At 43.4% G+C, this 25,483-nt stretch overlaps 1 protein-coding gene across 17 annotated transcripts in view; it reads left to right on the top strand.

The window, feature by feature from the left end:
* Positions 1-25,483, top strand: part of CAMK2D (calcium/calmodulin dependent protein kinase II delta) — an 805,387-nt gene that overhangs the window by 495,435 nt on the left and 284,469 nt on the right. For all 17 annotated transcript variants that reach the window (XM_078676756.1, XM_078676751.1, XM_078676753.1 and 14 more), the window contains exons 6-7: positions 5,511-5,583; positions 14,170-14,272. In XM_078676756.1, the coding sequence (XP_078532882.1) occupies positions 5,511-5,583; positions 14,170-14,272 (176 nt within the window). The remainder of the gene's footprint in view (positions 1-5,510; positions 5,584-14,169; positions 14,273-25,483) is intronic.

The raw sequence follows: 25,483 nt of genomic DNA, 5'->3' as shown, positions 1-25,483 counted from the left end.
TTCATAGATTGAATTTGTTAGACTGAATTAAAATACCTATATGGAAATTGAGGTCGTTGTGCATATTCAAAATCATTAAACGTATTTGCAAACTTTAAGTTTAAACTCAATTTCTTCGTTAGGAGAAAGCCCCTGATATAATGTAACCATCTTTTCACGACTGACCCTTGTGTTTTAACCGCAGTATGTGTATCTTTGTCAACAATAACCTTCCAGGAAAGTGACTTTTTTTATCACGTGATCTTTCCAGGAAAGTGCATTTGTTTTTTGTTATTTAGTTTATCTGCACTTTGTGTTTTTGTGTTATGCTTGACACAAAGGAATCTTGTAAAAAGTACATTCATCACATGTCGGTTTCAGTGTGAATGTTTTCTTTATAATTTCTGTTGGAATAAGAAGTTGTTTCAGATTTATACATGGATTGTTATATTACAAAGTTCTCTAACATCCACCTTTTTATATTAAACACTTGTTAGTTTCCTTAAAGCTCAATTGAGGTTCCAGAAGCCAGATCATTCAGCTAAACACAGTGAAAAAGTTGTGCACTTCAGACTTTGCAAGGCTCTTTCCGCATTCTGGTCTCATTCCCTCCCCTGACTCTGTCAGGTTTCGAGACCTGGTGATCAAAAATCAGATCCGGCTCCCCGGCAGATCCTCTGCCACTTGCCCTTCTTCACCAACTCTGCCCCTCTATCTCCCCTGGTCTGCCTCGAGCTAATTAATCGATCTCTGAGCTCAGCGTCCGTCCCCCGGGCCTGGAAGCACGCCAAAGTGATCCCAATATTAAAAAAGCCCTCTTTGGATCCGAGCGACTCTGGAAATTATCGACCAATTTCCCAGCTTCCTTTCCTGGCAAAGCTGGCAGAATCCAATGTCAATTCAATCCTGACCGAATTTCTTGAGCTGAATGCGAGCCTTGATATTACCCAGCACGGTTTCCGGCCACGGCATAGTACTGAGTCTGCCTTACTTACCGTATCAGAGAGCATCTGAGGGAGCCTGGACATTGGGGTCTCTGCGGCACTGGTCCAACTACCTACAGCTGAACGCCAGTAAGTCCGAGATTCTTCTCTTCGGCAGGGACCGCGAGCTGTGGTCAGATCAGTGCTGGCCAGATCGCCTTAAGCCCGCCCCTCCCCCCAAGGAGGTAGTAAAAAATCTGGGCATATGGTTTGATAACAATCTGTCCTTTGACAAACAGTCATAAGCCGTCGCGGGGACTTGTTTTGGACTTCTGCGCGGTCTCAGACCTGTGCTCGGATTCTTTCCCCCGAAGGTGCGACAGACTATTATGCAGGCATCTGTAGTGTCCAGACTGGATTATGCAAACTGCCTCTACCTGGGTGCCAATAAGGCGAGCATTCAACGTTTGCAGAGGGCACAAAACGCGGCGGCATGGCTGCTGGTCGCCCTGCCTAGATCGCACTCATTGTCCCAGGTCCTTCCCAGACTACACTGACTGCCAGTCAAACAGTGGATCGAGTTCAAGGCACTGTGCTATTCCCATAAGATTCTGGCACGCCAATCTCCGCCAGGGTTATTCCATCTGTTGGAGTACTATAAGCCAGGCCGCTCACTTTGCTCGGCAGACCTTGCCTTAGCCCGCGCTCCCCGTATTTGGAGAGCGAGAGCCGGCGGCCGCTCCTTTGGCCACTTGGCCGCCAAACTCTGGAATTCTCTACCTCTCTCGATGAGTAATACTGAATCATCTGGCATTCCGCAAAAACTTGAAAACTTGGCTCTTTCCCCGCAAGTAAGTACTGTATCGCCAGCTCTTCCTGGCCCTGCTCCCAGGTGTCTGATAGCTGAGGCAGCTATGCTCTCTATAAATCCGAAAAAATAAAAAATAAAATTCTCTAACCAGCATTCTGGTAGACTTGTTAAAAGTATAGCAAAAAAAAACTCCCATTCATCTTTTATCCTTTCATCTGGATTTTTACTTTTTCTAATGCCTTTTCAAAAACTGTATTTATTAGTTTTCACTTTACATTTATCCACTTGAAAAGCAACTTGCTTTGTTCAGAGATGTTTGATCTACATTTCTCTTACTTGTGTTTGTTGTTTAGCTTTGAGTATCTCCAATTATGAGGCATCGTTAAATAGGGGCACCAGTACACTATTATTACTCCATAGAGGAAGAGTTGTAAATGCTTAAATTCCAGCAGACTACAGACCAGTATCTGTATTACTGTGACCGTGTGCTTTAATGTCTCACCGTTCACAAATGTAGTCAATATCCTTTGCATAATGAAATCGCTTCTGGTCGTTTAAGGAAGTAGGAGATTGCACTGAACAATACTTCTGAGTGCACATGATTACATGATACACCCCTACCTTCATGAAGAAGCAAAAAACCCACTGCCAAATTTAATATTCCCCTTTTCCGTGCTGTTTTCTTCTGAGTTTAAAGCAAAATCTGCTTTTCTGTCCCCAACACAGTTATAGGTATGGTATAAAACATTGTTTTTGGTCTAAACGGATTGAGACCGTTCCTAAGGTGTATCCTAGTTAATTGTTGGCCAGTAGGTGCACTGGCCAGATTTTAGGGATCTATAGATCAGAGTCTGCTCATTTCTTTCTTTCTATGAGCAAGTTTGAGGCTTGATTGTAATACACTAGGATTTATTTCAAATCATCTTTATTCTTACTCTTTTAATATCTAGGTGAAATTTAGATTGTGTAAAATGGTATTTCTATCACGATATGTGAAAAGAAAATATTTATCTTACTGTAATCTAACATTGGCTGTTGCAGACACCATAGATTCTACATGTTGAATTATATTCATCATTTGTCCTGTCCGTGAAAGATTTACACTTTCGAGTTATTTCACTTTAAATGTTACGTTTTGCTTCCTCTGATAAAATGACTCATTTGCCAGTCTTCAGCCAGCTACTATATATATTTTTAGGTGAGTAAAGACTTGGTGAGGTATTGAAGTGTCCTTGAGTGCGGCTCAGTAAAGATTACCTAGAAACATCTTCACTACTTGCTGATTGTTAGCAGATAATTTCGTGTTGGCGTTTGGAAAGTAGAAGTTAATATTGAGTTATTATAAGTTATTGTTTTTTGCTTATTGAAATCCATATCTTCTACTAATTAACTTCACATAAACATCAATTGGAATCCATTTTGGGAATGCCCGTAATCTGGAGAACACCAGATGTGTTTACTATAGATCGTATGTAAACTGTTTGGACTTGAAAGGTAAGAAACAATTATGAGACAGTACTGTTTCTTACAAATAGCACAAGTGTCTAGAAACTTTCCATCCAATATGGTGATACAAGACTTCAAGATTACAGATATACTTTTACTTGTAAGAGATATAGACATGGAAATCAAGTAAGCTGTTTACAATTTTTCTATTTTTGCATGAGGCATGCAGCAAAGAGTTAGCCTATAGCTGACCTGTTTTGTCAACAAGACTATCAAACCCATTTATTCTGAAAAGATATTAGGAGATGGTTGGAGTTATTTGCAATGAGAAAGGGAACAAAGTGGTAAAATATGCCAAGAAGTTTACACATTTTTTGTTGTAATTGGTACTTTATCAGGATATTGTCTGCATAAAATCAAACTGGTATACATATTGTTCAAGGTAAGGTGCATCCGTGTGATAATCTCCCTAAGTCATCACTGCTTCAATGCACAGACACTGCGCCTGAATGCAGTCTGTTTGGATCCACGTTGTGCTTAGATCAGTTGATTTGGTATAAATTAACTTTTTTTTTTAAAGCTCCTATTTGAGCTGCCCCAATTTTCTAATTCTTGTAAATTCTTGTTATTTTCTAGTAGTATTTGCTTTCTCTTCTAAATGGTTTAAAGCAAAGGTATAATAGCCACAGCCACAAATCGTGCTGCAGTCTCCCAAGGTTCAGTTCAGACTTTTTCAACTACTGAGAAGAACTCCTTTCTGAATGAGATTTGATTCATGAAGGTCTTGACATTAGCATTTCAGCTTCCCTCATCTCTACGTTGCCTTTCATAAAATCTTCAGAAACCTCAAAATATTGCCTTTGTGCAACTGACTTCCATCAAAGATGTGGAGGTTGGTTGAGTCCATTCAACCTAGTCTTTCGGTGTCCACTTCTTGCCACAATGCTGGCTTGGCTAGCTATTGTTGCTGGATCAGAAAATAGTGTGTTGCAGTGCAGGCTATTTTAGCTACTGTGTCTTATAACATTAGCCACATTGACAGTGGATTTAATCACCAGCCAAGCGGGTTAAATATTTTTTGTGTTTTTCGTTTTTTGGTGATTACAAAACAAAAGAATGGAAATTTCACACATCCAGTGAATAGTTGAATTTGGACATCTCATCTTTTGCGGACTTCTTTGAGTTTCAGATGTGCGGTCATATTACATTGTGGTTGAAAACATCAGTACTGCTCTTAAACAACATCCTATAATGAAGAGGAATGCAGCCTCCACTACCATTCAATACCTTATCCAACCATTTTCTACGCCTGATGCCTAGTGTCGCCAGTGAAACTGTAGCAAACCACACCCCTGCCTTCATCCTTCTTGGTTACCTATTGGCAATAATTCATGAAGTAAACAATAGTCATGATGTTTGAAGGGCTGTTCTCTACCTATATAACCAAGATGTCGACAGTCATTCTCATTTAATAGGTGCTTTCTGTCAGTGACGTCTCGATAGATAGTGGTCACTGTCCGCTCATGATGTTACTCAGAACCGAGATGCTTTCCACCGTTCACTAAATTAAACAACGGTTTCTGTTAGGCATGTGGAGTAAAAATATGCCCCCTCCTGTGCAGTTGTTTTGTTATACTTTTAGCATGTTTCAGTTGATTTATCAGGCTTCTGGACTCTCAATGTCTTTATCCAGGTACCCAACAAGTAGGTAATCTGAAAAGGTAAAGGATGATAGAGAAACTACCTTACAAGTTAGTAACTGGAGATTTACCCTACATTGACAATGAAATCGAAAATCTCTTTCCAAAGAGTTTTGATATTGTACATGTAAAACAAAAATCACAGTTCGTCCTTGTAACACCAGAGTACAGTGATTTGATTTAATTTTTCTGAACATAAAATAAAACATGAAACATTTCATTTTAGTCATCTGACAACTAAGTTTCATGATGTGAGCCCAGATCTGCTTAATCGTGTTAGAGATTTTAACTTTTGTGGCCCAGAGTGTGTGTGATTTACCCTCAGATCTCCCATTAGTCCATGTTGTCCCTTATAAGTTAACACGCTCTGCCTTTATAATAATGTCAATGTATTCAAAGATTAATTATTGTATTATAAACTAACCTTAAAATAGCACACGCTCGACCGTTTTGGCAGATTTGGGCCCCTATTTGTTAAATGTAATTTTCGTTCGACCTGATGATGTCTTCAGTATACCTTGTTCAATGTAAAGTTGATTTATGTTAAGATGAGTTGATTTTAATTTTGTCAGTTCAGTGTTAATGTGCATTCAATGTGATTACGTGCCTTTAAAATGTTTTCCCTTCCATTTTGCCCTTGTATCTTTACAGTCATTGTATTCAGCAGATACTAGAAAGTGTAAATCATTGTCACGTAAATGGCATAGTTCACAGAGACCTTAAGGTCAGTATAGGGCGGTGCCCATTAATTGGACAAAAACAGGTTTTCTGTTTTTTGGGGATTGTTGGGGGTGAATGAAGGGTGTGGATACGGTGGCAGGAGCTAGCTTACGTCGCTTAGCTCCCGTCACCCATTCTAATTCAATTATCTTGTGGAAATGGAGCATGATTTCTCTTTGCAGTTTGCCAGCTCAATACGTTTGATATGCATCACGGCCCGGGGACGTAATTGCTTATTTAAGGAGCGCATCTTTAATATTAATACACGCACGCAAATTTGCATCGTCACATGAATTATTCCAATGTTTACATCTTTATAAAACAAGAGTGGGGGGAGGGGGAGCCAGAGCTGCAGCACTCATTCATTGACTGAGCACCTGGCCCCTCGCTTGGCTTGTGATGCATGTCATTCTGCAGATGGATAACACTAGCTGTGCTCTGAGACCATGAGTCGCTGCAGCAGAACAACTGGTTAACATACTGCTCTCTCAGCTACTAGATAACCCCGCAGCCAATGACAACAGAAGAAACCTAAACCGTGCAGCCAGAAGCCCAAAGTACAGTAATTGATTTGATGTTCACCTAATTGCTGGTTCCTTCACTGCATTGAGCAAGGCCAGTGGGTGTTAACCAAAAAGAGGTACCTCTCATTTAGTCTCCCCCGAGGGCCAACAGGAGTCGCTTGAGGAATGTGCTGCTTGTGTAAACAGTACATTTCGAAACGTTTGCACCTGGTAAAACAGCAGCTCCAGGTAATTTGAACCCCCCCCTCCGAATTTCGAAGTAAACCACCTGCAAGATTTATGCTCACATTGAGGGGTTTTAAAGATTTTGATGTGGCTGCTGTTCTCCCCCCTAAAGCCGGGTGTGCCCGAGTTGAGCAGTATTCCCCCAGTTGTTCTCTGCTTGCATTGTTTTTAATCCAATTTTACAACAGGTGTCAACAGGCAGTGAGTGTATGTGTAGAACTAACACACGCCCCCTGGTGTTTGCATGCAGTCATTGCATTCAGCAGATCATGGAGGCTGTGCTACACTGCCATCAGATGGGCGTAGTCCATCGGGACTTGAAGGTGAGTGGCGTCACTGGTCACAGCTTTGGAGATAATTTGATTTCTGCTGATTTGGCTGCAGTTCTGCTCGCAAGGAAGGCACGCCCAAACTTTTAGCAAAGTACACATTATGCACCAAGGTGTGCAGTACACCTAGCATAGTTGCAAAGGCGCCCCATTTCTTCTGTGGCGACTTGAGGCAAGCCTGTTATTTTTTTTTATACTTAAGGGTTAACTGATCCTAATGACCCTGCTCTGCTTCCATTTTCTCAGCCAGTTACCCATCTGACTTATACTTCATTGCAGGATATTTTTGTTGGGAGCTCTTCATGCTAAGTGAATTACATTATTTTGCCAAATGTGTAAGGTCTACATTCATAATTTTTCTTACCACCCTTTAGTCAATTCTTTTATACAAAAAATATAAGTTATTAGAACATTGGAATGTTGGGAGCTCCATTGCAGACAATGGAGTGCTCCCTGCTTCTACGGGCCGGTAAAGGCCCGCAGAGCAACATTCCAATGTTTTACAAAGGCTTCTCGAAGTTCGAGGGGATTTATATCCCCTCGAGCTTCGAGAACCCTTTGTTTAATTTGTTAGAACATTCTGCCCTCTAGTGGAAGAATGTTCTAATAGCCTTAGAGCCCTTCGTAGCAGGGCTATACCAGCTATTAAAGTCCCGCTGTTTCGTTAAAGTCCCTCGCCTTCGGCTCGGGCCTTTAACGATTCAGCGGGCCTTTAATAGCCGGTATAGCCCGCTACGGCGGGCTATAAGGCTATAGTAAAACATCCTCTGTGCTGCAAGTTCATAATAAACAATCTCAATTCCTAGTGCAGAACCAATACATCATTGAAATCTTACTCTATTATAGAAACATGTAGTTGAACAAATTGAACATTCTTTCTTTCCAAATGAATTGATTTTATAAGGTTCCTTGTTTTCACAAGTTATAGCCAACATGATTTTATGATTCGCCATCTCTTCATCGTTCATTGAAGTTAAATTTGAGATATTCTCAAACTCTATAAAAAAGAACTGTGATTAACCTTCTACTGTATAGCATCAAGTGGAGGACTGATGGACCGTTGTCAATAGAGGTAAGTGTACCAGTGGTTCTCCAATTCAACAAATCAGAACATATTTCCCCCTTATCGCGCCAGGTATGAAAACTGTACTAGTTTCATAGCTCATCTGCATTTTCATTAATAATTTAAGTAAGCCTCCTACGTCCAGCCGACTGCAGAGAGCTATGAAAATTAGTCCAGCGTTCATATTTTGAAGATTTAAATTCATTAAAAGGAGTATCCAAAGTATGTTTTATTCTTTTCCCAAAAGGACAAATCATCTTCTGATTTGTTGAATCAGAAAACTAATGGTGGACTAACAAGTGTAGACACTGATCTGTCATTCCTCCACTTCATACTACATTATAGCGGGTTTGAAGACACAAGAGAAAAACAAATCACATAGTTCATTTCTGTGGAGTTTTTAACAATATCTCAAATGTAATTTAACCAAGAGGAAGCATTTCTTAAGTATGAAACATTTGTTGGCTGTATCCTGTCAGAACTACAAACTTCAAATATAGACTATTCATTTGGATTGCCAAAAAATGAAATAAAGAAGGTTCAAATTGGTTACCTATGTGTTTACACAATAGATTAAACATTTCAATGATGTAACGGTTCTGTATTAGGAATGGATATACTTTTTTATTAATTTAATGTACAGAGAATGTTTTATGAACTTATATATTTTATTTAAAATAATTGAATAAAGAGTGCTAAGAAAAATGATAAAGGAATTCCTTGTATATTTGGTAAAATGGTTTAGCTCACTTAGCAATAAAGAACTCCCTGCAAAAATATGTTGTATTTGTGTTATACACGTATTGGTGTTATAGACAACACCCAGCCGAAAAGTTAGAAGCCAGCATAAAAACATTAAAGGAAAGTTTGATATACTGTGAAATATTAACTCTGTTCTGCCCTCACTTGTTAGTTAAAAGGTCAGGCTCGACAGTGCAGTTGTATGCAAGATGTAGTCACTGATTCTTTAAAATATTCATAGAGTGAGCTTTGGCTCCACACAGAGGAGCATTACTTCCTTACCTTGTACTATTGCCTATTTGTGCATCACTATGCCTTCAAGGAAGCCCTTCCTTTGGAATGCATAAGGGGCTATTTTACATCAGAAAAATACACTGCATGGCACTATTGTGTTACATTAAATTCTTTATCCTCTAAATCCATTACATACAGAAAGGAATTCGCTTTTTGTACTTTTCCACAGCATTGACAAAAGGGAGGCTTTATTGTGATAAACAGCATCTGTATATACAGCGAATGTAAACCGCATTTGTGAATGTCGCTGTTAACATCCATTGGCACTTTGAAACCAGTGCTTGTTCTCTCAGCAGCAGGACATTGGGTTTCAGAGTTATGATTCAGCCTAGAATGAGGGACAGGAAAGAAGAGGCTAATGCTGCACTGAATGTTAAATTGTTGTGTAGCCCCCCGTCCCCCAGTAGTCCTAACAGATAAATAGATGCATGGCCATGTGGAGCAGCCTGGCAGTTTATGGGTTCCTGCTAAGTGCATTGGCAGAAATAATCTAGTTGTCGTGGGGATGAAGGGGCTGTGCACAGTTCATAATAGGCATGCTTAGAAAATGTGAAAATTGTGGCTATTTGTCAGGGAAGATATTAGCGAACAGCAGGCATGGTGCAGAGAGCTACTGGGGGGAAGATTGTGGGATGAGTATGCCAGGCAGTAATATCGTTAGCACGGCTTTGGGCATGCAATTTGTGTATTTGCAATATATTTTGGTGTAAGGTGCATCAAATATCACCTGCAGTCTGCCAATTCCTAATGCGCATGTGCCTCTTTGCAATCAGAACTGCAGCCAATCTTTCTTGATCACAGTGAGGTGTGTACAAAATGGATAGATTGTTGTTGATTTGGAAGACAAAATAATTTGCTATAATGTGTCGCGCGATCCACAGATATGCAAATATGGCTACAAATGTGCAAAGTTCCCCTGTGATAAATATGAAAAGCATACAATTTGCACTTTGATCGGTCTGCTCAAGGGCCTACACCTAGCCAAGCTGGACTTGCCACAGGGCGTAATGGCCTGCTTGTGTACTATGTAATAGTTAGCAACTTAAACCAGGTACTGTTTCATTTGTGATACCTTATCACATTCTGCAAACATGACAAACATATCAGATGCTATGAAGATATTTTCTTGGTGTCTGACCTCATTTTGGTAGGTTTACATGCATAGAGGTGAGGTTGAGTCTTAGAACAGTATATCTGATTCACGTTTTAAGTCCCAAAAAGGTGCTTGCCAAGTATTTCTCTCTTAATGCCAGATCGATAAGGCAAAACAAAGCCACTGTGCGTATATGTGGAATAGATGCACTGATCCAGAAACTATAACCTTGTGACTAGGTGACGTGTTCTAATTAAAGGGAGAGATAAACTCTGGATCCGGGGAGGTAACTTATCCAGCTAGCTCGAACTTATTAATGTAATGATTCCTTCAGTCTGAATATTCCGCCCGAGACCTTGCCCTTCTCTCAACATTTAATGTTAATTTTGAAAACCTACGTTAGCTGCCAATGCCATCCTCAATTGTGGTAATGCAGCACCGCTGGCTTAGATTTACTAGTCCCCTTTAAATCTCTTCACTCATAGCTTTAAAACGAATGAAAACAAAAAAATCATCATATAGATGATGGGCAGTTACCTACAGGTTTAAAGGCAGTACCGACGTGTCAGCTGAAAATAAATAAATAATGGCATTACAAGTAAGAGATTGTCAAACAGCAGGCACAAGTAGTGGCATATTACAGATGGGCCTGCAAAATAAACATGCTCATTTACAGCATCTTGGTCGACTCTGTATGCATGGCAGGGCTCCATGTTTTAGTGTTTGTTCTGCTTGAAAAACCTCTTTGATTGAGGGTCAGTTTTTGCAGTACCTTTCCGGTTACTACATCTTCAGGATTCGGGCAATCATCACAAATCTAGTTTCAATGGAGCCTTTGTTTAGTGCTTGTTGGGACAAGGTTGGAATACGGACTTGTTCCTCTACCCTGAGCACCTAACTGCATGTGTATCTGGCCCTAATGTCACACTAATATAAGCACGTGCTAGACTTGCCCCTGTCTATGTGGAGTCCTGGATCTGTCTTTTGACCTGAAGGAGCCAGAATCGCAACCACTATCATAGGTATAGGGCATAAATGGTGGTGGCCACATAATGTTTTAGAAGGATCAATTGTGTGACCAGACCATTTATTTCAGTCACTGTTAGGGAGGTCTACTCTAGTGGCGCTCTTCAGTAAAGTTCTAATTTTATGTCCATGCGCAGAGCCTTGCTCTGGCATCCCATGTGTATGTCAAGTGCATGTGTAGTGCATCTAACTCGTGGTGATAAACCATGTGTATAGTGAGCCTGAGTGACGGGGGCCAGTGGGATCCATTTTGAATGACCCTTTTTTGGAATAGACAGAGGGCGAGGTCTGTACTCCCTGACAATGGTGGTCTAGTGCCTGCATTCCAGTCACTGGGGGGAGGAGACCAGATGCTAAAGTGAGGAGGAAGGCTACCTTTGGAATTTCAGTGGGGCCTTTTTGTTAGCAAGGAGCTTCTGTTCAGTCTTCTGCGTACTGCCGTTTCATGGATTGTACCTGGTGTGGGTGGGGGTGGAGTCTCTTTTGGGGAAGGTGAGAGCTTCTAATTGAAGCTTTTCCTTTTGTCTGTCTCTGATTACTTTTTCCGTTGGGCTGATAACAGTCAGGTTCAGAAACCGGACATCTCTTTGCGCCTGTGTTGTGGGTGCTACAAGTCAGAGACCACCCCAGTGATATCTGCTGTAAGAGGCATCACTCTACACAAAAGCTGTCTGGAGAGCAGCCTGAGTAGGCAGCATGAAAGAACCACCCCAAACCAGTTCTGCAGTTTGGGACAGCGGATCCACATCTGTCCATAAATTGTGTATAAAAATGTGACACCCAAACCACCCCACTTTGTTTCAGCTCCAGGTTTAGCACCGCCAGGGAAGAGTGCTCTGCAGACTACTGCTGTGCAACCAGGGTTGGTGTCTGCCTCACAGCCAGTCTCTGAGAGGTGAAGGGACATAACCTGAAGTCTACTATTTCTGTTGAAGTAGCTGTCAGCCACTGCTTTATGGTGGCCATCCTTCTCCTAACAGAGCTATTCCAGCCTAGCACAATTAGCCCCTTCCCAAAGGCTTGGGGGGAGAGGACTGGGTGCACATCCTTTAAGGGACCTGTTGGGCGCAAATGATAACAGAAACATGGATTCATGCTCAGGTCATCCGGGGGCACCCAAAGCTATACAGTCATCCCAGGGATGAATTCCAAAACCTACTCAGGATTTGATTGTCAAGGAGTGTGCTATAGGCTCAGGACACACTGCAGCTGTGAAAAAGCAGTTAATTGGTGACCCTAGTTTGTCCTCCTAACTTCAAAAATGTAGATGTAACTTTAAGGATTTTAACTGCACCTTGGTATTGTGACTTCCTCCTCCTTAGTTGCAGCACACTATAGGACCGTAAACCTGCCCTACTGCCTAGCCCCAAAAAATTCCTGACCTGGCAACAGCACTTCAGTCCTCAAAACAGACCACTCTCCCTTCTTGAATTCACCATGCACCCGGCGTGCCTTCAGCTGCTTGCAGGGTGCTTGTGTGGCAGGACCAATTCACATTAGTCCAAGGAGGACCCCCTTCCATTATGGTCCCCAGCATGTCCACCCCCTTCTAGCCCCACAAGTCAAGAATGGGTCCTCCACACTCAAGACCAGGGTTAATGTGCCTTGTGGGTTTGCAATTTTCCTTCTCTGGTATTCTTCCCTGTGCAGGGATTTAAAAGAGGAGGTGGGGAGTTCTAGAAGCTGGGACTCCTCCTGAATCCAGAGTTGAAGCAGCATCACCTCTCTTCTCCTAACAGGCATGTCCAGGGAGCAGTTCATTGGTTGTCCAACACCCCTGAACAGAATTCTGTGAAGAATCTAGATGGCTGCTCAAAGGAAAACCGAGACAAGTGCCTCTCTCTGGGCCAAGCTGAGACCTCACATCTGTTTGTTTTCCCTTCAAACTTCACAGGAACTCCCCTGTGGTGACTGGAGCCAGAGGTCTACCTGTTGTCCCTTTGTCCTATGAGGGAAGAGCCTGCAAGTGCTTGTCAAGGAGATGAAGCTAATAGCCTTCTGGAGATTTCACAATCCCTACCTCTTCCTCTGTATAGTAATTAGCTTGATTAGGGAGGTTAGCTCACATGAATTCCATTAAGGACCAATTTTATAAGTGCATAAAGGAATGCATACTCAATGTAAAAGCAGTTCGTACGCTACAAGATTAAAACTTCAGCCAAAAAGTAGGCCTTAGGAAGCCATAGTCAATTTACACTGAGTCTCATCTGCTAACGTGTTACCTGTGTGCTGATGCCAGGTTGAGTTAAAGAAGCATTCCCTCTCTCATTCTCTACACTCGTGCATGCAGATGTGAACATGAGGCATGTGCAGTCTTCTCCGAGCTCTTTACCTCAGTTGTACACAGGCCCTACCTCATTTCAAAAGATTGGCACTGACTGTTGCAACTCCAATCCATTTTTTAAAAGTTTCCCTGGGTGACGCTCTATTAAGGAGACTCTCAGCAGAGGTTCCAAAGACCAGAGTCCTGTGAGCAAAAAACTGGGGCGGGGGTTATGGATCAGAATTTACATTCCAGAGAGTTTGAGAAACCTGCAAATATCTGCTCTTTTTAGTCATACTTTTCTCACTTGTGCATAGGTCCTTTCCTGCTGCCGTTTACACAATTGTATCATATAGGCCTGACATAAGATCTTGGAATGTAACTCCGGCCGCCTATCAAAGACCCCATTCATGCTTTTCCTGCGGATTGCTTCACTTATGCAGTGCGATTTCATGCTTTAGGCACATCAGCCTTCAGAAACCCAGTAGTGATGGATACTCTCCTGCAAATGTTGTTTTCCAGGGTATTGATACTACAGAGGCTACTGTCAAGTGACAGCGCTTACCATTTGGCACAGAAATCAGTTTTATTGATCCAATAAACAATATATCTGTGCTTGTCCAGACTCAAAGTTCTAGATCTAGTTATTATTCACTACATCAAAGGATGTAGAGGCAAATTTGGTCATGGAAGAAGATCCTCAATTTGAGTTTATTTCTACTAGTCATTTCTCTAAGTATATAGTGACTTATGCAGATGAGACACTGTGCCACACCGCTAATTAAAGAAGGGCCATACCCACCGTGTCACTGGCACTCGTTAGTTAACCATCTTGAAATGAAGCAACCAAACCTATTGAGTAATCCACTATTCTTGGGATAAATTGTCTTTTTCTCACCAAATAGTGACCCCTATTAAATGAAAAAACGAGTTGTTGATCCCTTTCACCTTTCTTTCCTCACAGGATCGACATACTATTTTATTTAATATAATAACAGTTTCTTTTTTTATCTTGACCTCTTTCTTCCAAAGCCTGAGAACTTGCTTTTAGCTAGCAAATCCAAAGGAGCCGCAGTAAAGCTTGCAGATTTTGGTCTCGCCATAGAAGTTCAGGGAGACCAGCAAGCCTGGTTTGGTAAGTATGTTTGGCTGCAGTAGGTCTTTTGTCCTTGTTTTAGTGCTTTGTTGAACATATGTTGTACTTTCATTTCCCTTTTCCTGTACTTGGTTGCTATTTATAAGCCCTTCGTCTTGCATTATTGAAGATGGGCAGTTTGCAACCTCACATGAACGTTTACATCTGAAGTCTACCACAGACTGGTTACCCTTTAAGAGAAAACACATTTCTGATCTTCACCTGAATAGCTTCCTAGCTGTTGGTGTGTCAGTGTAGAGTATAACTCATTGTATGTGAACATTGCTTTGTAAAATGTATGCTGTGTCCTAGAGTTGCTGTGTTTAACATGACTGTTAAGGTATGGTACTGTTCCTGAAATATTAACTGCAATGGAGTAATGCAAGCTCCTCCCACCCCCACTAAAGAATGTTGTAATGGGCCTCTGCTACTATTATATCTCATGTGTTCATAGAACTTTGGTTGGGGCGGGGGGGGGGGGGCGCTCTGAAGGAAGTCCCTCCACCATTGTACCTGTGTCGCAGAGGCCTGCTGTCCACGCACACCTAGAGTTGGATGTGTATTTTGGAATTTCTTGCTGAGGCTGGCTGTTTGTGAGTGCTTGTATGTTGTGAATGTTTGTTATAGTCATGTGCAATTATTTTAATCTCTCAAGTTTTTGGCGAAGCGGGCTATCTGTTATGGCAGGGAAGTAAAAACAGCACAGCGTTACATAAGAAATCGGTAGACTTTAAACCATGTATGTACCTTCCACAACCTATCGCTGGAACTATTTCAGTTGAAACGAAAAAATGGGTGCAGAAGTGTCCAGGCGCTCAATGGGAGACAGTTAAGTTGGTTAGGAAGCTTAGTTGGGCAAATACACATTATAAACTATGTCGAGTGACCAATTTAGGCATGTGCTATGGTTTGCCATCGATGTAATGTTACAAAGGCCGCAGACGTGTAGTGCAGCATGCAGGGGCAGTTAGTGACATAAATGTAAGGCGGGGCGCTACATACATTTAAACACACATCCCTTATAAAATTACAATAAAACACATTAAAATAAACATCAAAGAAAGAAAAAAAAGGTTACTTACCTTCTCCTGCAGCACATCCTTGGTGTGCTCCAGACTCCTCCAAACTTGAGGTGATATCACTCAGCCAACTAGCTTATCCAATCCAGACGCTGCTGTCATGCTGTGTAGCCGCATGAGGGAAGCATATGGATTGTCTGGTGCAGTCTGCCTAGGTCTTCCAAAATGCACTGGAGGCCTGTGACTGCTCACCAACCCAACTGTCATAGACAGCCGGGTCGGAGAGGTTTGAATTGCGCATGTTAAGCTGGCCGGAGTGAGACAGCCGACCAAACCTACATGCGCACTTCAAACCAAAGTGGCACCTCCTCATTGCTGTCCACCAGCAGCAATGATGCAGTGGCCCTGCACCCACACTCCATTCTGCAGAGTAAAAGATAAAATGGTAATAAAATGATTTATTACCATTTTATTTTTCACTGTTTCTGCAGCAGTGTGTGTGGAGGGGGAGAGTGACGCTCCTCCCCTCCTATGGAGGAACTGCCGCTGGCAGCATGTTGGGAACTGGGTTAATAGATTTTCCTGTTGATGCACTCTAGTGTGTGATCTCTGCTTCCTCAATGAAGTTCCGAGGCAGTCCACTCAGCTGGTCTTTATTCTGAGAATCACAAATGGGAAATGTATTATATGGCTTGGTTCTCAGGTGATTTAAAGGAGCAGAATAAGCAGTTTCATGACTTTAAATGAAAATCTCCTCAATTAAGGATGCAAGTGTGTATGTGAAATTGTTTGTAAACATCCATGAAAACCAATTAGTGTATGATGTGTATCCTCAATATACCACGCTGTTTAACTATGCCATGCCTAGTGACATTGGATTTCTGGCAAAAAGAACTTTACCGTATTGCAAACTTTTTTTGTGTACACTATTGCACTAGGCGTCAGCATAGTGAATAACTGTCAGGGAGTTCGCCAGGGTTTAGGCTCCATGTACAAAAAATCCTTGACGGAAATTGAGACAGCAAAAGAAAAGTAGTGTCCTCTTCTTATCTGCACACCATCCAGGCATACATGTAAAATGTGTATATGAAGGAAGTTTCTACTCTGCTCCGTTCCTCAGCAAAAAATGGAAAATGCCTCCTCTCCTGGCAGCTACCCATGATACTTCTGCTCACTGTGTTGCTGATAATGGCACATCTTTTCACAATGAGTAGAAGTTCGAGTTTCAAGTCTCAGAGATTCTACTATGATGCTGGGACTGCTGGCGGCACCAACATATCCCTCATACCCAACAAATCTTGTCCCGTGGTGTTGATAACCACACCGCTGGTACTTAATTCATTGCTGTGTTATTTGCATAGGTGCCCCAATAGACCAGTGCCCACACTATATCTACAACTTGGGAACATAACCAATCAGCACTATCCTGACCCACAGCATAAACACCTCCATCACGTCTGTCACTTTCCCGGATGAACGGAAACTTGCAGAAATCAACATCCTCCTCACAAAGCCAAATGGTGAGCCGAATCATCTACCTGCTCCCTTATCCAGCCAAAGGGACTGAGAAGTCCATCTACAAGCAACTCACAACTCACCTCGAACTTCATCTTCTTCTACTACTAAACAATCAATCAGGATTCAGAAAGAACCACAGCACTGAAACAGCACACATCACGGCTAACAGCAACATTTGAGTCATTCTGGACTGAGGAGAAACAGCAGCCCTTATCCTGCTTAACCTCTCTGTAGCCTTCGAAACGGTCTCCCACAATACCCTCCTCAGAAGACTCCAAGAGATTGGCATACAGGGATCTGCTCTCAAATGGATCTGTTCCTTCACCATGGGAAGAACCCAAAGGGTCAGGTTGCCACTCCTCACATCAGAGACCAAGAAACTGATCTGCAGAGTCCTACAGGGATCGTCCATCAGCCCCACCTTTTTCAGCATATACATGTCCCTACTTGCCGACAAGACCTCACCGTCATTCCTACACGGATGATACCCAACACATCTGCTCCCTGATTGACAAGACAACCACCACCAGAAACAACTTCTCCACTTCATGACCATGGTAACAGACTTGTTGGAGTTGAGATACAGGCAGTTGTTCGCATCCAGACAGAAGTTATGGTCTTCTGCAACAAAAATGTCCCCATTGGACTCCGCCTGGTGGCCATTGGAGATAGGACCCACACACCACAGACCACACAAGAAATCTAGGGATCATCCTAGATGACAAGCTCAACATGACAGCTCAAGTCAATGCAGTGAACACCTCCTGCTTCCACAAAGCGCCTTAAGACCTCTTTGGTGATAAGTGCGCTATATAAGAGTATTTGACATTGACATGCTGTAAAAGATCTTCAAATCGTTGCCGCAGAACACCGAAGGACCATCACACAACAGGGTGGACTACTGTGCCACTCTCTATGCCAGAATCTCCTAGCAACTCCTACACAGACTCCAGACCATCCAGAACACTGTTGCAAATTCGTACTCAACCTCCCATGCCACACCCACATCACACTGCACCTCATAAAGCTTCACTGACACCCCATTCACAACCCAGCCAATTCAAACTTCTCACACACACATTCAAAGCCCTACGAAACACAGTACCAGAATACCTGAACAGCCACATACTGTCACCAACCCACTAGAAACCTATGCTCAGCCTCACTCTCACACACTTCCTGCATTCACAATAGCAAAACTGGAGGTCACTCACTCTCCTACATTGCACATAAAACATGGAACAACCTCCCTCAACACACTGGAGCCTCCTCCTCACTTCTTGTTATGTAATGATAAAGGGACTTCTTAAGCGCACGTACACCAGGCGGTTTCATGGTGCAAGAAGCTGTGGACTTGGCTCTTCGTATGAGCACCTTGGGGAGCACACACCTAGCACCTGGATATCCTCATGGGTAATTATTGCGCTATACAAATCAGCATATTTTAACAAAGACAAAGGAACCCAATAAGTAGGCAAGGACCCTGGGTATCAATTATTTTCAGGAACACTGGTCCTTGACTGATTTATATATAGAAAAAGATAACCTATAGACCTTGATGGGTACTATACATTTTTTACTGTCCAGCCGGACAAAGAATTTTATTAAGCTATGTATTTAAGGAGTATATGAATACATACACTGAGACTCATTTGAAGACAATGGACCCAATCCTGCATCCAATTTGGGAGAAGATGAGGGTTACATAAACAACATAAAGAATACAAAAACATACATATACATGGTTTGAACAGGCAACAAAAAGGAGCAATGGTCGCTTGGTAGAATCATAGTGTGGCAAGCTAACCATCAACAGTAACCACCACTTAATAAAAATGAAGGCAGAAGTGGTACTGAAGATTGTCGACGGCGTTTCGATCCCAGGCTCTTATATTAAAGGGATCATCATCAGGACTAAGAAAATACAGTGCCTGGTGTTTTAGGAATAATGCATATGAGGGAAGAATAGGGGGGTAAAAAAAGGAAAAACAAGGTATTTTGTCATAGAATGTACTAACAATAAGAGTAAACATATATATATCACTCAAAAGGGACATGCAGATACCTGGTTCGACATGCAATTTTCCGCTCAATTCACGGCCTTATGCACCGGCCTCACTCCCCTGTCAATCGCAGCCTATAACACGGCTTTCCTGCCTCTCCCGCTACGCCCGGCTGGCTTCTTTTTTTTTTTTCTTTTTCTATCCTGGCCAATGCTAAATGGCCTCCTTTTGCTCTATTCCTATACAAACATTCTTTCACTCGCCCGTTTGCCGCTCATTGCGGTGGTTTTAAAACAGTCACTCTTTTATAAATTTAGCTTGAACTTTCACAGCCTATACCGACGAGAATCTTTCACGAAGAGTTTATTGATGTCATTTAAGCACATGATGCATGTTTTTGCTCAATCATGCGAGCCACATAGTCTGTTTTCTTTACTAAATAAGTTATCGTTTTGCAATACGTGTCACAACACCAAAATGCATGTCGAACCGGGTATCTGCATGTCCCTTTTGAGTGATATATATGTTTACTCTTATTGTTAGTACATACTATGACAAAAACCTTGTTTTTCCTTTTTTTTCCCAATTCTTCCCTCATAGGCATTATTCTTAAAACACCAGGCACTGTATTTTCTTAGTCCTGATGATGATCCCTTTAATATAAGAGCCTGGGATCGAAACGACGTCGACACTCTTCAGTACCACTTCTGCCTACATTTTTATTAAGTGGTGGTTACAGTTGATGGTTAGCTTGCCACACACTGATTCTACCAAGCGACCATTGCGCCTTTTTGTTGCCTGTTCAAACCCTGTATATGTATGTTTTTGTATTCATTATGTTGTTTATGTAACCCTCCTCTTCTCCCAAATTGGATGCAGGATTGTGTCCATTGTCATCAAATGTGTCTCATTGTATGTATTCATATACTCCTTAAATACATAGCTTAATAAAATTATTTGTCCGGCTGGACATTGAAAAATGTATAGTACCCATCAAGGTCTGTTATCTTTTTCTATATATAAATCAGTCAAGGACCAGTGTTCCTGAAAATAATACAAATCAGCATAGCATAACATAACCAGCTGTGAGGAAGAAGTGGGGGATTCCCTACTAAACAATTCAAAAGGGGGTGGTGATGGACAGAGTATCTGAATTAAGCAGAACACTCCTACCCAGTCAAAAGATCAGTGCTTGATCCATCACCGTTTTTTAGCTCACTGCACCATCCCAGTTCAGAACCTGGCTACATGCAAATTAGTCTGACCCTGGCCCAGTGCATCATGGGAACAGGGCAGACCAAACTACCAAGCCAATTCTTTACTGGAAAGGAAACAAGCTTCCGGGGACCGGTTTCTGGCATTACAGCCGTCTTCGGCCCGGCTTGCTTGAATCCGGATGGTGCAGTGAGCAAGGGACTCACATCTGAGCATACCCTTCCACACTTGTGGTGGCCAAAACGATTCAAAAGGGGGTGGTGATGGACAGAGTATCTGAATTAAGCAGAACACTCCTACCCAGTCAAAAGATCAGGGCTTGATCCATCACCGTTTTTTAGCTCACTGCACCATCCCAGTTCAGAACCTGGCTACATGCAAATTAGTCTGACCCTGGCCCAGTGCATCATGGGAACAGGGCAGACCAAACTACCAAGCCAATTCTTTACTGGAAAGGAAACAAGCTTCCGGGGACCGGTTTCTGGCATTACAGCTGTCTTCGGCCCGGCTTGCTTGAATCCAGATGGTGCAGTGAGCAAGGGACTCACATCTGAGCATACCCTTCCACACTTGTGGTGGCCAAAACGATTCAAAAGGGGGTGGTGATGGACAGAGTATCTGAATTAAGCAGAACACTCCTACCCAGTCAAAAGATCAGTGCTTGATCCATCACCGTTTTTTAGCTCACTGCACCATCCCAGTTCAGAACCTGGCTACATGCAAATTAGTCTGACCCTGGCCCAGTGCATCATGGGAACAGGGCAGACCAAACTACCAAGCCAATTCTTTACTGGAAAGGAAACAAGCTTCCGGGGACCGGTTTCTGGCATTACAGCCGTCTTCGGCCCGGCTTGCTTGAATCCTGATGGTGCAGTGAGCAAGGGACTCACATCTGAGCATACCCTTCCACACTTGTGGTGGCCAAAACGATTCAAAAGGGGCTGGTGATGGACAGAGTATCTGAATTAAGCAGAACACTCCTACCCAGTCAAAAGATCAGGGCTTGATCATCACCGTTTTTTAGCTCACTGCACCATCCCAGTTCAGAACCTGGCTACATGCAAATTAGTCTGACCCTGGCCCAGTGCATCATGGGAACAGGGCAGACCAAACTACCAAGCCAATTCTTTACTGGAAAGGAAACAAGCTTCCGGGGACCGGTTTCTGGCATTACAGCCGTCTTCGGCCCGGCTTGCTTGAATCCGGATGGTGCAGTGAGCAAGGGACTCACATCTGAGCATACCCTTCCACACTTGTGGTGGCCAAAACGATTCAAAAGGGGGTGGTGATGGACAGAGTATCTGAATTAAGCAGAACACTCCTACCCAGTCAAAAGATCAGGGCTTGATCCATCACCGTTTTTTAGCTCACTGCACCATCCCAGTTCAGAACCTGGCTACATGCAAATTAGTCTGACCCTGGCCCAGTGCATCATGGGAACAGGGCAGACCAAACTACCAAGCCAATTCTTTACTGGAAAGGAAACAAGCTTCCGGGGACCGGTTTCTGGCATTACAGCCGTATTCGGCCCGGCTTGCTTGAATCCGGATGGTGCAGTGAGCAAGGGACTCACATCTGAGCATACCCTTCCACACTTGTGGTGGCCAAAACGATTCAAAAGGGGGTGGTGATGGACAGAGTATCTGAATTAAGCAGAACACTCCTACCCAGTCAAAAGATCAGGGCTTGATCCATCACCGTTTTTTAGCTCACTGCACCATCCCAGTTCAGAACCTGGCTACATGCAAATTAAGCATGGGCGGATTTTGCGGATCCACGATTCGCGGATTTAGCGGATCCACGGATCGTGGATCCGCAAAATCCGCCTATTTAGCGGATTCAGCGGATTTGCGGATTGGGGGCGGGGCTTCCTCGAGTGTGTGGGCGGGGCCAAACGGACGGGGCTTCCACGCGAGCGCACATGCCTCTTGTGTGTCTAAAAGGTCAGAGACCGATCAGAGCAGCATCGATGGGATATTTGGGAAGAAGGCACATCTGCCCAGCCTCCCAACGCTCACGATTTTTTTTGGGCTGATGAATGAGTCACTACATTTGCGCTTCAACTAGTTCCAGCGACCAAGTGTGTGTTACTATGCAATCGCGCCGAAGTGCGCAGGGGTCCCTTTAGTGAAATGTCCATCATAGTGGGTAAATGGCGGGAAGACGGTGCACACCTCGAGTGTGTGGGCGGGGCCAAACGGACGGGGCGTCCATGCGAGCATGCCTCTTGTGTGTATAAAAGGGCAGAGACCGATCAGCAGATTAATTTTTGGGCTGATCAATGAGTCACTGAATTAAAGCTTCAACTAGGGCACATGCTTTATTGATATCTGCAAGTGTTTCCTGTGAGGTTTATTTTTTTGTGCCAGGACCGTCGTGCCCGAATGAACCCTGCCCTTCATATTTACTCAAGAAGACACCACCGTTGAAATAATTTACGATGGCGCCGGCAAGCTGCCAGCGCCATCCTGCAATAGTTACTTAATTAGCTTCAACAGGAAGCTCCAACTGTTAAAATAAAGCAGGCGCTCGAGCCCCTGCTGTATCTTATCTATTAGAGCTTCCTGTCGAAGCTAATTAAGTAACCATTTGAGGATGGCGCTGGCAGCTTGCCGGCGCCATCGTAAATTATGCAGGCTTGAACTTTTGACCGCAAAATCCGCTCCGATCGCGGATTGCGGATTCTCGGTAAATCCGCGAGAGTTCGCGGATCGCGGATTTACCGAAAATCCGCAAAATCCGCGATCGGAGCGGATTTTGCGCTCATGCTTAATGCAAATAGTCTGACCCTGGCCCAGTGCATCATGGGAACAGGGCAGACCAAACTACCAAGCCAATTCTTTACTGGAAAGGAAACAAGCTTCCGGGGACCGGTTTCTGGCATTACAGCCGTCTTCGGCCCGGCTTGCTTGAATCCTGATGGTGTTCTGCTTAATTCAGATGCTTTGTCCATCACCACCCCCTTTTAGGAATCGTTTTGGCCACTATAGGAGTGGCAGGGTATGCTCAGACATGAGTCCCTTGCTCACTGCACCATCAGGATTCAAGCAAGCCGGGCCGAAGACGGCTGCAATGCCAGAAACCGGTCCCCGGAAGCTTGTTTCCTTTCCAGTAAAGAATTGGCTTGGTAGTTTGGTCTGCCCTGTTCCCATGATGCACTGGGCCAGGGACAGACTAATTTGCATGTAGCCAGGTTCTGAACTGGGATGGTGCAGTGAGCTAAAAAACGGTGATGGATCAAGCCCTGATCTTTTGACTGGGTATGAGTGTTCTGCTTAATTCAGATGCTCTGTCCATCACCACCCCCTTTTGTGAATCGTTTTGGCCACTATAGGAGTGGCAGGGTATGCTCAGACCTGAGTCCCTTGCTCACTGCACCATCAAGATTCAAGCAAGCCGGGCCGAAGACGGCTGCAATGCCAGAAACCGGTCCCCGGAAGCTTGTTTCCTTTCCAGTAAAGAATTGGCTTGGTAGTTTGGTCTGCCCTGTTCCAATGATGCACTGGGCCAGGGACAGACTCATTTGCATGTAGCCAGGTTCTGAACTGGGATGGTGCAGTGAGCTAAAAAACGGTGATGGATCAAGCCCTTTTCTTTTGACTAGGTATGAGTGTTCTGCCTAATTCAGATGCTCTGTCCATCACCACCCCCTTTTGTGAATCCCTACTAAACAGTCACTCCTACCTTCGGCAGGAGTCTTGACCAAAGCATTGGTACCACTTTCCAGCACCCTGATAAATACCTACTTCTCAGTTCCTGGTTTGTCAGCCAATGGTGCTTAAGCAGTGTCTGATATTTAAAGTAGGTAGCCTGGTTTACTATTGTAGTGGTGTTAACATGCTTTTTCCCACCTCCCTCACATCTGAACCCTGTGTCATATTACCAAAGTTTTTCTCACTATCTGACCGCCTGTTGATGGTGAGGACTCTTGTTATTGCTTTCTGTGCAAACATTTACAGCAATCCATAAATCTGCCTTTGAATTCGCCACAAGTCTGTGAGTCAGGCTTTCTTTGACTAATTCTAGGCAATGTTTTGTTTTTCTGCTTGGTGAACAGTTATTTATAGACTTCTTTTTTTCCACTGACCATATGCTTCTTTTAAGAGAGACATGTAATTAAATTAATATCTCCCATGCTGTTCTTTTTATCTACTCATTCTGTTTGGTCAGTATTTTTTACATAGTACAGGTATGATTGTACAAATAGCTCTTTACTCTTATGACCCAGAATTGTGGAAAAGTCAGCCCATAACGCACCTGATGCCCAGGCTGCTGGCGCAAGATGCCTCTTAGTTCCCATCTTGAACAATTACCAAATAAAGAGACGGGCGCTGGAAGCAGGAAAACAAGAACAGAGTTTTATTTCTCATGAGGAGAGCCTGTCATGTCGGACACTCGCATAGTGTCTTCAGGAGGTGCTCTAACAAGTTTCTCTGAGGCTTCGTCTTTTATACACATGTTTATGATGCACAAACATTCATTATTGCAATAAAGACGCTTTGAAGTAGGAAAAAGCATGCTTGGAATCCCAGCTTCAGGCCTATTCCCATACCAGTCGCTCAGATGTCATCCTCCCCTCCTGAATGTAACAATAGATTGTGATCTCTCAGCCGGTCATTCCTACAGGACACGAGGGCAGGAGGGGATGATCAGATCAAAGGTTGGGCAGGCGATAAGATCGGGCACTTCGGTTGGTGTATCACGGTTTTGTTATGCTGGGCAGAAAAAAGGGGGGGGGTGTACATCCACGAGGCTTGGTCTTAGGACTTGGGACCGGGTCGAAAGGCCAAGTGCAGCTGGGGGGGGGGGGCTCGTCAGCAGAGGGGAAGGGTGTTCTTGGGAGGAAATGGGGGGGGTGTGGGTCAAGCAGGAGTGTTACTTCTAGAGCAGGGTCACGCAGAGGGAGAGGGTTTTATGGCCGATGCATGAGCAGTGCGCGCAGGGAGGGGTGCCGGGGGTTTAACAAACGGGCAGAGAGGCCATGGTGCCTAAAATGGCTGTGTACGTGTGTGCATGGGTCTATGCTGGCGGGATAACACAGTCAGTGATTCGCGATATCCGTTCTGCTTACAACAAGGGGTAAAGTGAACACAAATGAACGCCGCTTATGTGCATATACATTGCCATTTTCAACAGTCGCCGCTTTTTAACATAAGTTAGTTCATTTCGGTGTTTACCCCAACTGACGGAGTGTACATATAGCCATGTGTGGCCAATGAAATAGCGTTTGTCAATACTAGCAGATTGCGTGTAACCATATGCAGTCGATACGATTGGCGGAATGCGGTACATATGAATTTACATTTGTTGGGTTATTCATACAAGTCTAGAGATCGGCATAATACTTAGTCGGGGTCAATCAAGAAAAAGGTTCCGACACATTATAGAATCAGGTTCTGACTTTCTCTCCGGTGACATCAACATACAGTAAAAAGTGCTCTGATACCTTCGGGTCT

Source organism: Lissotriton helveticus, chromosome 2_1 (genome assembly GCF_964261635.1).
Source record: "Lissotriton helveticus chromosome 2_1, aLisHel1.1, whole genome shotgun sequence".
NCBI lineage: Eukaryota > Metazoa > Chordata > Amphibia > Caudata > Salamandridae > Lissotriton > Lissotriton helveticus.
The sequence above is the reverse complement of the archived record's forward strand: the minus strand, read 5'-3'. Positions and strand labels throughout refer to the sequence as shown.